The 12,061-nt window shown below is 63.7% G+C and overlaps 1 protein-coding gene across 1 annotated transcript; it reads left to right on the top strand.

The window, feature by feature from the left end:
* The first annotated feature begins 505 nt into the window (after window positions 1-505).
* Window positions 506-11,453, top strand: SHISA8 (shisa family member 8). The gene is made up of 4 exons (XM_049821810.1): window positions 506-1,437; window positions 9,465-9,589; window positions 9,699-9,839; window positions 10,666-11,453. Exons 1-4 carry the CDS (start codon window positions 890-892, stop codon window positions 10,977-10,979), a joined length of 1,128 nt encoding a protein of 375 aa, XP_049677767.1. The 5' UTR covers window positions 506-889; the 3' UTR covers window positions 10,980-11,453.
* The last annotated feature ends 608 nt before the right edge of the window (window positions 11,454-12,061 follow it).

Here is a 12,061-nt window from a genome sequence, read left to right as displayed (position 1 = left end):
GGTGCCCCGGCAGCCCCCTGCTTCGCCCATCCGGCATCCCCCCTGCGCACGTCTCCCCTCGAGGGGGGCCCCGACTCTGACACAGGGCTGGGGCTGCCGCTCCCCTCCCTCCCCAGCTGTGGGGCTGCCGGGGGGGCATCCCACCGCCCCGGGGGCCGTGTCCGCCCCCAGCACCCCGAAGGGCCAGCCTGCCGCCCCGCAGCTCCCTCCCGGGAGGGTGGGGAGGGTCTCGCAGCGGGGGCGGGGGGGGTCGCTCAGGGGGCGGGCGGGTGCCCGCGGCGGCAGCCCGACGGGGAGGGCGGGCGTCCTGCCGCCCGGTGCCGGCGGGGGAGCCTGGCAGAGGACTCGGTGAAGGACCTTCTCCGGTTTCCTCGGCAGGCTGTCAGGCGGCGAGGGAGCCGAGCCCCCCGCGCCTCGCTGGCCGCGCCGGCTCCCTCCCCCCGCCCTCCTCCTCCTCCTCCTCCTCCTCCTCCTCCTCTTTCTCCTGCTGCTCCTGCTCCCGCTCCTCCCGCCCGGGTGCGAAGGGCTTTCGCTGCTTTTCCCTTTCCTTCCCCCCCTCCCCTCCGCCGAGCGCGGTGCCGGCAGCCGCGGGGATGGGGCGGCCACCGCTCCCCCGCCCGCCGCCGCCCGCCCTCCCCGGCCGGCGAGAGGTGGCGGCTCTGCCCGGCCGCCCGCCTCGCCCCCTGCTCTGAATCGCTGCCCCTCGGCCGAGCTGGGGAGAGGCGGGGAGGGGGTACGTCCCCTCGCACTTCCCCCCCTTTCTCTCCCCATCACCTCCTTTTTTGCCCCCCCCCCACCCCCTCCCCAGCCCGTTTCTCCTCCGCCGGGGCTCTTCGGCGGCCATGCGGCCGGTCCCGGGCGGGCGGCTCTAACTCGCCCCCTCGCCCGGATGGCCCCCCGGAGCCGCGGGCGGATGGAGCCGAGCTACGTCGTGGGCATCTGCTGCCTGGTGCTGCTGGAGCCGGGCCGGGTGTGGAGCGGCGAGCGCAGCACCGGGCGGCCCGGCGAGAGCGGGAACGGCAGCCAGGCACCGGCGGCGGAGCCCACGGCCCCCGCGCCCACCGGGGCGGCACCGCCGGCGGGGGACCGCTGCCGCGGTTACTACGACGTGATGGGGCAGTGGGACCCGCCGTTCAACTGCAACGCCGGCATCTACCAGTACTGCTGCGGGACCTGCGGGTACCGCTTCTGCTGCCAGTTCAAGCCCGGGCGGCTGGACCAGAGCGGCTGCTCCAACTACGACACCCCCAACTGGGTCAACACGGGCCAGCCGCCCGCACGGGTGGACGAGACCCCCGAGGACCCCACTCGCGACAAGACCAACATGATCGTCTACATCATCTGCGGCGTGGTGGCCATCATGGTGCTGGTGGGCATCTTCACCAAGCTGGGCCTGGAGAAGGCGCAGGGTCCCCAGACGGAGATGACTGTCTCCAGGTAAAGGGGTCCGGTCCCCCCCACCTGCCCCGCTCGATTCCCCCATGGGTGGCAGCCCACATCATCCCCAGCCCCTTGCGTAGGGCGAGCCCCCGCTTCACCCTAGGGCTGCCAGGAGGGTGAGGTGATCCCCAAAACCCCCGTCCTGGCATGCTGAGACACCAGGGGGGTGGGTTGGCTGCAGCCCCCCAACCTGTCCCGGCAGAGAGGGCTGCCAGCCAGGACAGCCTCCATGAGAAGGGGTGATCGTACACCCATCCCCTCTCAAAGTGACCTGCTCCGTCCCTTGGGGAAGCCTGTCCCTGCCTCCTGAGAGCCATCCCCATCGGCCAGCAGGGTGGGCAACATGTGAGCTGTAGGATGTGGCTTCTGTCCCCCCCAAAACAAAGCCGTGGTTCCCAATGTGCGAGGGAGGCAAGACTGGGTCCGGTTGTGCGTGGGGTGACTCGGGACCGCAGTCCCCTTGGGCTCAGCCTCGCTGGCAGTGAGGGGGGGAGACGAGATGGCAAAGACAGCTTGGCCGTAGCTGCTGCGCTGCCTCGTTGTGCGTGTGCATGCATGTGCACATGCGTGTGTGTGTACATGGGTGTGCATGGGTGCCTGCCTCTGTGCACCAGGGTGGGACGTCACCCTTGCAGGGGGGGGACACGACTGTGCTGCACACCCCTGGGGCTCAGCCTCCAGCGTAAAGTTGGGCAGCCTCCCCCTGGCCGCCGCGCCCTGCAGTTCCAGCCCCCGGCTTTTCAGCCCACTCCTGGGGCTGAGTGTGGGGCTGGTGGGGGGGAGGTTGGGGTGTCAGGCACACTTCAGCATTGGGGACCCCTTGCATGTCCCTCTGCTCCCGCCCAGCTCCCATGGCTGTTGGTGCGTCTTCCCCTCTCCCTCCCATACCAGTCTTGGCTCCAGATACACGCTTCTCACCCATTTCGGCCCACCGCTTCTCACCCATTTCGGCCCACCCCCCTTTCCACACAGCCTCCCCCCCATCTCCCAGCACTGAGGTGTCATGAGCGGCCCGGCCTCAGCCCCACCAGCTTCCCTGGGGGCAGCGGGGTCCTGTGCCTGATGTTGGGGCATGTGGGGACAGGCATGAGCAGCAGGTGACACCCCCACCCCGGCGTGGGGTGGGGCAGGGCGAGGCAGGGCGGGGCAGGGCAAGGCAGGATGCGCAGGCAAGGCCAGGCAGGGCTGGTGGCCCAGCACCAGCCATGGCTCCGTGGCCTCGCTTTCCTGTCAGTGTCGTGTTGTACAGCTCCTTCACTTAAGTAGGTTTTTTTTCTCCCTCCTTTTTTTTTAATTTCTTTCTTTTTTTTTTTTTTTACCAATCACATTCAATGAGTTTAACACTTCAAAGCGGCTGCCGGCAGTTCCAGCCTCCCTGGCGCAGCTCTGCCCCTGCGGCTCTGACTCAGAGCTGGCCCTCCTCAGCCTCCCCCCCGCCAGTGCCCATGCGATGCACACATGTGCACACACACGTGTGTGTACACACACACAGAGAAGCAGAGCCGGGGCAGGTTCACCAAGGTGGTTGTGCCGTGGTCGTGCCATGGGTGCCCTGAATCAAAGAGGGAGGGATGGAGAGGGGACCCAGCGAGGGCTGCAAGTGCAGCGTGAGGGGCTGGCGGCTGAGCCAAATCCAGCACCTTGCCGAGCAGCGGGATGCATGTGCTACTTCGCGTCTTCCCAGTGAGGACATTGAGCCTGGCGATAAACCCATTTTTATGCCGTTTTGTTCAGGGATTTTAGCTTTAAAAAAAAAATAAGGCAGGGCTGGAGGATATTATTTCACCCGGACAATCAGGGAGCCGCCCTGATTGTACCTCCCCAGCACAGGCACTGTCTCTCCTTCCCCTGGGGCACCCACCTCCCCCTGCCCGCCTGGGGCTTGGGCAGCCACTGGGTGCTACGCCCCAACTCCAAACCTGCTGCACCCCATCCCCAGACCCACCCTGCTCCTTGCACCCACCCAGGGGAGCAGAGGCTGACCCCCCCTGCTTGGAGGAGGGTCGTATCTGGGCATGGGTGGGGGTTGCAGGGCCGTACTGAGCCACACGAGGCAGTTTTGGGGGGATCCATGCTGTGGGTCCCCCCCCGGCAGGGAGCCTGGCTGGGTGCTGCTGCGAGCCCATGCCTCCCCACCCCGCATCGCCTGAGGAAGCGCTGGCACCTTGACAGGATCAATACGGCTTCTGCCAGCCTCCCTGCCTCTCGACTCCCTTTCCACTTGCCCACCGCTGCGTCTTTTTTTGGTCTCCCCCCCCCCGCACCTCCTGGGAAGGAGATACTGTGCTTGGGGAGGGGTTGGCCCCGGGACGCCCATACCCGGGTCCTCATGCCCTGCCGGCGGGTCTTGCCTTCTCCCATCACCAGCTGCTGGCGGGACTGCTGCCACTCACCAGGAGGTGTTTTCTGTGGTTAGCCTCAATTCTGTGCCGCCGGAGCCATGTATTTCCCCAAAGCTGCACATCTTTTAGGCATTGACATATGGACTGGGAGAAGGCGAGTTTTCCTTGCCCACCTTTGTGGGACAAAATCAGAAGGGCACGTCCATCACTGCAGAAGTGAGGAAAGGTCTTGCCATCTTCCATGCCCTGTGTCCTGCATAAGCCATGAGCGGCTCCCGGTCCACGGGGATGGTGACCAGCAAGCCACAGCAGGGCAGGAGCAGTGCATCGGGTACAGAGCCCCGGGCAACAGGCAAGGCACCAGACCAGCGCAGCCTTTTGGGTGCCAGGCTGATGGAGACAGTGCCAGGGGCTGGGTACATGGCATGGGCATCCGAAAAGGGATGCTCTCGCCTCCATCCCGCTGTGTGCCCCATCAGCCTGGGCAATACGTTTCATCACCGTGCCTCTGAGAGAGCAGGGCTATTTCTAGCTGCCTCATCCCCATACCCACGCATGGCCCGAGGCATGGGCAGTGCCACCTTGTCTCCCTCCTGGCGCCTCAGGTAGGAGCTTCTCATTTGCTCCTCAGGCACCGCATCGTGGCCTCAGGCCAGCTCCCTGTTGCACGGCTGACTTGGTTTCCATTCCCATCCCTCCCTCCCGCCAGGGTTTTTCCGCTCCTGGGGAGTGCTGCCTGCTGCCCCGGGATGGCTCCTGCTGCCACTGCTTGCAGGCTTCCCTCTTGGAGGGGGGAAGGTCAACCTCTTCTGCACCTCCAGGCATCGTTTGTCATGGTCCTGGTCCTGGTCCGAGCCCAGGAAGAGCGACCAGGCATAGAAACCTCACCAGCTCCTCCCAGATGGAGACACTTGAGCTGCCCATTCAGTCCTGGCTTGCTGCAGCCCTCATCCAGCTTGTCCTGAGACCCCCACACCACAGCCACATCCAACACGGCTTCTCCCAGCTATGCCTGCTGGTCCATCCAGGGGAGCGGGCGCCCAAGCGGCTGCAGCTACCTGGCGTGTCGTCCCCCCCCATCCGCCTTCTTCCCACAGGGCCTTATGGCAGCTCCTGCAAACCCCTCTCCTTCCTGCTCGGCTCACGCTTGGCAGCCATCCCCGGCACTCGCTCAGCCTGGCCAAACCCTGCGTTGAGTCAGGAACACCTGCCCATGTTTTTCTTCAGGGCCCGGATCTCCGGGGACGTCAGGTCCTCAGGGGCCGCCGGGATCTGGCTGTGCCCATTGCACAACAGCACGCACGCACCCCAGACCTCTTCCGAAACCTCCTGGGGGGGGTTGCAGGTTATGGCTGCGGTGACCATGCTTATCGGACGAGTTGGGCGAGGAGCAGCCTCCTGGGGTGCAGTGGGGATGCTGGAGAGGGACAAAACAGCCGGTGGGAGTGGGTGCCCTGGCAGCCACAGTAGCCAAGCCCCTGATGCTGGCTTTTCACTCTCTAGGTCCCCCCGTGCTATTTGGGATCCCAAAACCCAGCCCTGCGGTGCATTCAACTGCCCCGGGTGTTTGGCAATGCTACAGTCTGTGGCCAGACCTGCGGTCAATGCCCACGGTACCAGGTGACTAGACCTGAAAAGGTATTTGCAGGCAGCATGGCGAGTCGTCATGTGCCGCCCTGGCTCTCCAGGGGACGAGAGAGGGTACCCAGCTCTTTCAGGGAGTGACATCCAGACCCCTGTCCCCAGACTGGACACGATGTCCAGCCAGCATCACTCCCACCGCCCAGTGCTTTGCCCAAGCTCCGTTACCCCTTGCTGCAACTCCAGTTTTGCAAAGGTGCCTTGCTACCCCCAAGCCTTCCTGAGCATCCCTGAGAGTCCCAGCCCTGCCGGGCGGGTGTCCCACACTGCCTGCACTGCTCAGTTGCACGGATGGGCACCCCCTGCCCCGAGCAGACGCACCATAAGCCATGGCAAATGTCCCCTCCCCTGGGAAGCAAAGGTGACACTCTCGCTGGGTGTGGAGGTGGCATGGCCGGCCGGGGTGCCAGCCCACCTGCAGCCGCAGTATGCCGTGTGCCTCCTCCACCACCACACCTCTGCTCCAAACCTCTGTCCTGCTCAGCAGGCAGCTGCCGCCTTCTGTGTCCCCTCCAAGGGTTATTCACTCCAGCTCGGGTCAATGTCACTTTGCCTGTCACTCCATCATCTCCCCTCTCCTCTGGAGGCTGTGCTCCTGTCTCCTCCCCATTGTTCCCTGTCCCCTTGCCCAGGACTTGCAGCTGCTCTCCTGTTGGGCTTGCCAGGTGTGGGGCTTGGGCCTCCCAAAAGCGGGTCATCACCCCTGGACCGGGGTGCTCTGCCAGGCCCTGGGTCCTGCTCCCACATGGGCACCTCCATTTCACGTGCCGGTGGCTCCCCTGAGGATGTCTCAGGAGCACAGAGCGCTGCGTTCCAGCTCCTGCCACAGAGCTGTCTTGGCCTCCATCATCACTGCTCCCGGATCTGCCTCTCTGCTTGGTCTCAGGGCTTGCGCCAAGCTGGTTTGGGGAACCTTGGTTGCACCCATTGGCAGAACCAGTCTTGCTGTGGAGGTGGCTGCACGCCTGGTCTGTCAGTGGCTGTGCTCGGGCAAGCTGGTGGGCAAGCAACCACACGTGGCCTCATGCGGTCAACATCCATGGCCATGGTGGTGGATGGAGGCCTCAGTGGTGCCGCTCGTTAGCGTTTTTTTGCAGATGAGCATTGCAGGTTTAAAGGCACATCTGCCCTGTGTACCCCACTTCCATCTGCACCCTGGAGCTGTCTTGGTGCCACAGACCACCAGGTGACCTAGGGAGATGTGGCCTGACCTTCCCCAAGCCCCCCAGCCATGGGACTAGGCTGGGGTTCATAAAAACCCCCAAAACATGTACAATGAGACATCAGCTCCTCAGCACGGTGTCACCCTTCAGATCCATCTCCCCTGCACCGCGCTGCCTGGGGACGGGGACAGGAGGGGGTTGCAGCCCCCGGGGCCCTGCCGGCAGCCCCGGCCGGCAGCATGGCTCATGGTGCAAGGTGGGGGGGTAAGTCTGGGTATTGCCAGCGCTGAGGGCTCATGCATACTTCTCACCTTAGCAAAATAGCTCATTAAGAGCTGCTTGTGCCATTATTGTTAATTGTTATCGTCCACACACCCGGGGCAGTCGACGTGGAGGGCAGGCTTATGAGAAGGAGCAGTGATGGATTTATGTGGAGAGGAAGTCACAGATAAAGGATTGCTCAAGCTTCATAAACAGACCCGAGGAAAAAAAAAAAAAAACCAAAACAGAATTTAAAAAAATAGGTCAAATCACATTGAACTTCCTGGTGAAACGCCTGTTTGAGTGCTGGCCCCAGGGACAGGCGAGAGCAGGCAGCGGCCAGTGGGGAGGGGGCCAGCGAGCAGTGCACCCCGGGGAAGGTGGGACCTGACGGGGCGGCAGCTCCCCGGGTTGACAGCCCGGGCCCATGGCCTCGGGGGACCTGCCTCCCCCCTGCCCTGCCTGGGCACAGCCCGCTACCCCCCCCCCGGCTTGTGCCCAGAGCTTTTCTGGGTGCAGCACCCGTGGCCAAAGGAGCCTGGCTGGGCCCAGAGCTGGGGTCCAGTCGGCTGCAGGAGGGCTCCCGGGGAGGTGTGGTGTTTGAATAGCTGCAGGATGGAGGTGCCACAGCCTCCCCGGGCAGCCTGGCCCAGCATTTGACCACCCTCACCAGCAGGTTGTTTATTCTGTTTAAACATAATTTCCTGCGTTTCAGTTCACGCCCGTTGCCTCTTGTCAGCCTGGCGCTGTCCTCATTGCATCCTCCCTTCGGATATTCACATGCATTGATAAGATCCCCCTGAGCCTTCTCTTCACACTGAACAGTCCCGGCTCTCTCAGCCTCTCCTCACAGGAGAGATGCTTCACGCCCTTCATCATCTTCATGGCCCTTTGCTGGACCCTCTCCAGTATGTCCATGTCTCTCCTGTACTAGGGAACCCAGAGCTGGAGCCAGAACTCCAGGTGTGGCCTCCCCAGTGCCAAGCAGAGGGGAAGGATCACCTCCCTCGGACCTGCTGGCAAGGCTTTGCTTAATGCAGCCTAGGAGACCGTTTCATCGCCTTTGCCCCAAGGGCACATTGCTGGCTTATCTTCAACTTGGTGTCCACCAGGAGCCCCAAGCCCTTTTCTGCCAAGCTGCCTTCCAGCTGGTCAGCCCCCAGTATATACTGGTGCCAGGTGTTATTCCTCCCTCATTTCAATTTCTTCAGCTCCATGAGGGTCCTGTTGGCCCATTTGGAGATTAAGTGATCCCGGGGCGGGGCGAGGGAGTGTTACCCAAAGCTCCCCAAGAATGATGTGAAATGAACCCAAAGGGCAAGCGACCCTCCCTTGTAGCTTTGCTCTTGCCATCGCCCTGTGATTGTGACTGGATCCAAACTGGGAGGGAAAATATCCCGGGAACAGCCCTTGGGGCCCCTGGATCATCCACACCCCCAGGCATAATGTATTGCTTTTGCTGTTCTTGCTGCCTTCCCTGGCAATTCCCTGCACCAGGCTCTTTGGGCTTTTGAGCGCTCCAGAGCCATGAGCTGACATATCCACCAAGCCAGGATTATTCCTCCCTTCCTCTCCAATTTGCATTTATGCACGTTGAGTTTAATCTGCTGTTTTATCGTCCAGCTACTTGCTAACCATGAACTCCTGCTGCAGCTCCCGGTGTGTGTCTATGAGCCAGCCAGAGCCTTCGAGGCACGAGGCATGCTGACAGTGAGCCAGGGATTAGGGAGCCAAAAAAAACCCCGAGTGGTCACCCCTGCACCCTTGCAGTCATGCAGGGCTGGTCTCTGCAGGGGGAATGGTGGGTCCTTGCATGGTGAAGCCCCACACCAGCAGGAGCATCCTATCCTGCCCTGGGACTTGCTGCTGAAGGCTGCAATGCCACAGGGGCATGTCCCGCTCCAGCACTGCCGGTGTGCCCTGCTCCGGCACCAGCAGCGTGCCCCACTCTGGCACTGCTGGCGTGCCCTGCTCTGGCACCACTGGTGTGCCATGGTGGGACTGCGGCATCTCTGTCCATGAATGTTAAACACAATAGGGCTTTATCTTATGTAATGGTGTTTAATGTTTAATGCTGTTACTTATAAGGAGGGCGTTACGCAGGGACAGTGCGTGTGCCGGGGGCTGCCGCTAGTTCATCCTCCTCCCCAAAGAGGTGCAAGTGGTCTCTCTGATCCCTTCCTCGGGGTCTTCTCTGCTTTGAGGGAACTCGAGTGGAAGTGTTGCCTCCTCTGTTGTCCCCCCCCGCCATCAGGCTCTCACTCTGGAGGAGCATCCCCGAGGTGTTGCTGCGGTTGCCGGCAGTTCGGGTTTCTCCAGCTCGGTTGGTCGTGCCCTTGCAGCCCGCTCAGAGCCTGCATCTCCCTTGCTGCCCTCACCCGCTGATGCTCCTGGCCCTGGGAGGGCTCAGACCCAAATTCACTGCTGGCAGGGGCTCGCCAGCCCCCCTTGCAAAAGCTGCGTTGGGAGCCTGGGTGCTCTCCTTGCTCCCAGCAGCCATGTCCTAGCCACAGGCTGCCTGACTCTGCCTCCAAAGAGAGGGGGTTCAGGGCTGGGACGCATTGGTGGGGCCAGGGGAGCGGGGTATCGCCCTAATGGCCCTTCGCCCCCTCCCCAGGACGCTGACGGACCTGCTGAAGCAGCCGAGCCACGGCCCCTCTGAGCACATGGATGGCCTCATGGGGGGCGTGCAGGTCCCTCTGGGCGAGGGGCTGGCCCGAGGGCCCCCCAGGAACGGCACAGGTAAGGCGCCGGCACGGTGGGGAAGAATAAGCTCCCCTGGGTGAATAAAGGCAGCGGGAGGGCGCTGCCCATGGCTGAGCTCCCCTGTCCACCTGCCTCTGCCCCCCAGACAAGCCGCCCCTGAACAACGCAGTGGCCATAGCCCCCCCACTGGGGCGGCCCCACAGCCACAGCAAGCGCCTGCCGCTGGCCAGCAGCCTGGCCCTGCCGGCCCCTGCCTATGCCGCCTACGCCACCCTCAAGGCTGGAGGTGAGTGCTGCTGCTGCGTGGGCCGGGATGGCGGCTGGGGTGGGACGTGCTCCGTGGAGCCCGCGGGCAGGTGGGGAGGGGTGGTGGGCTCACAGAGGGGCGCGGGCAGGACCAGCACCCCCATCTCCCAGGGTGGCTGCTCACAGCAGAGGCTCTGCACTGCCCCGCCGGCCAGCTGCAATGCCCGGCCAACCGGTGACCAGGATCCCCTGTGGACACGCTGCACTCCCCAGCCAATCAGAGCTCAGGATACCCCCATGAATCCACTGCACTCCCCAGCCAGTCAGAGCTCAGGATACCCCCACGAATCCACTGCACTCCCCAGCCAGTCAGAGCTCAGGATCCCCTTGTGGATCCACTGTACTCCCCAGCCAATCAGAGCTCAGGATACCCCCACGAATCCACTGCACTCCCCAGCCAGTCAGAGCTCAGGATCCCCCTGTGGATCCGCTGTACTCCCCAGCCAATCAGAGCTCAGGATACCCCCACGAATCCACTGCACTCCCCAGCCAGTCAGAGCTCAGGATCCCCTTGTGGATCCACTGTACTCCCCAGCCAATCAGAGCTCAGGATACCCCCACGAATCCACTGCACTCCCCAGCCAGTCAGAGCTCAGGATCCCCCTGTGGATCCGCTGTACTCCCCAGCCAGTCAGAGCTCAGGATCGCGTACGGACACACTGCACTGATCTCCCTGAACCCTACGGCACTCTCTGGCCAACCCGCAGCCGAGATCCCCCCCCGCTCCCCAGTCAATCGGCGCCCGGGATCCCCCCACGCCGGCGGTGGTGTCCCCGGGGGGTGACGCCCCACCCCTGTCCCCACAGAGTGCGCCCCCGAGGACGCCTGCAGGCGGTTCGGGGGGCCGGAGGTGCCCCCTGCCAGCGCCCTGCCCTTCCCGCCCGCTGAGCCCCCCGAGGGCTGCCCCCCGCCCGCCGCCAAGGCCAAGGGCCCCAAGCTGCCCGGGGGCCCGGCCTTCCCGGGGGGCTGGGAGGGGGGCCCCCCCCGCGGCCCCCGCCGGCCCGGCCTGGCTTCCCTGCGCCCCGAGGGGCCGCCCGAGGCCTTTGGCCCCGCCGCCCCGCTGTACGGCCAGCCCGCCCGGCACCTCGCCACCAACAGCAAGACCGAGGTCACCGTCTGACGGCCAGTGCCATCGGGGGACCGGGGCTGTCCGCTCGCCCGAGCGTCGCTGACGGCCTCCCCCCCGGCCTGGACCCGCTGGAGCAAAGCATCGAGACGGCCGGTCATGGTGGGGGACGCGCCGTCCTTCCTCTCCCGGGGATGGGGGCCGCTGGCTGCGCTCCACCGTCGAGGAGGCACCGTGGGCCAGGCCGTCCCTCTCATCTGGGCAACAAGTTTCAGCCGTTCTCGACCCATCCCATGATAGAGGCTGAGCTGGGGCCACGTTGGCTGAGCTCGGGGGACAGGGGCCGACGCTGGACAGACTACAACTCCCAGGGATGGGGGGAAACATCCTGCTGGGGCCAGGCACCCCCAGGACCAGGTGGGGGAAGAGCAATGGACTCAAAGCATTGTCCTGGCACTGCCAGCAGAGTCCCAGCAGCCTCTTTCCCTCCCCAGCCTCCCCTTCCCCACTGCCCTGGCCTCCACCTTGTCAATAAATAATACATTAAACTGTACAGCCTGGGTATGGATTGGCTGGGGGACCCCACGCTGCTCCCAAAACCCCAGCTCCTTCCCCTGGGCAGCAAAGCCCATTCCCACAGGGCCCGGGGAACCCCCCTGATGGGGGAAGTGGTGGGAACACAGCTTCCCGGGCCAATAGCAGAGCCCTTGGAGCAGCTATGCGAAAACCAAACAGATCTCCTCTGTCTGAGGTTTAATGGTTCTGACAGTTTTACCAGGGGGAGCAGAGAAACAAAGAGATGGAGCGAAAGGACATTGTTCCGAGCAAGGTCGGGTAAAAATTTTCCTCCCGTATAGATGCTCCTAAACATTGCAGACTTCTGGCCCAGCTCTGCCTCCCTTGGCTCTGCTCGAGCCGTCAGCCCCTTGGGTTGCTTCCAGACGCCACATGTGCTCCACCGAGGGACCATCTTCCGTTACCAGCCATACAGCTCCATGTTCCAGGTTATCTGGACAAAGGACTGACAGCTTCCTGAGGTGCTTGCAGGGTTGGATGTCTCCAAACGACGTTTAAGGTTCACCTATGCTTAAGAGCAGCTGCTGGGTGGGATGGAGAGGGCTGAGAAAGAGGGCAGG

Source organism: Accipiter gentilis, chromosome 18 (genome assembly GCF_929443795.1).
Source record: "Accipiter gentilis chromosome 18, bAccGen1.1, whole genome shotgun sequence".
NCBI lineage: Eukaryota > Metazoa > Chordata > Aves > Accipitriformes > Accipitridae > Astur > Astur gentilis.
Note: the sequence above shows the minus strand (reverse complement) of the source record. Positions and strands in the feature narration are given on the sequence as shown.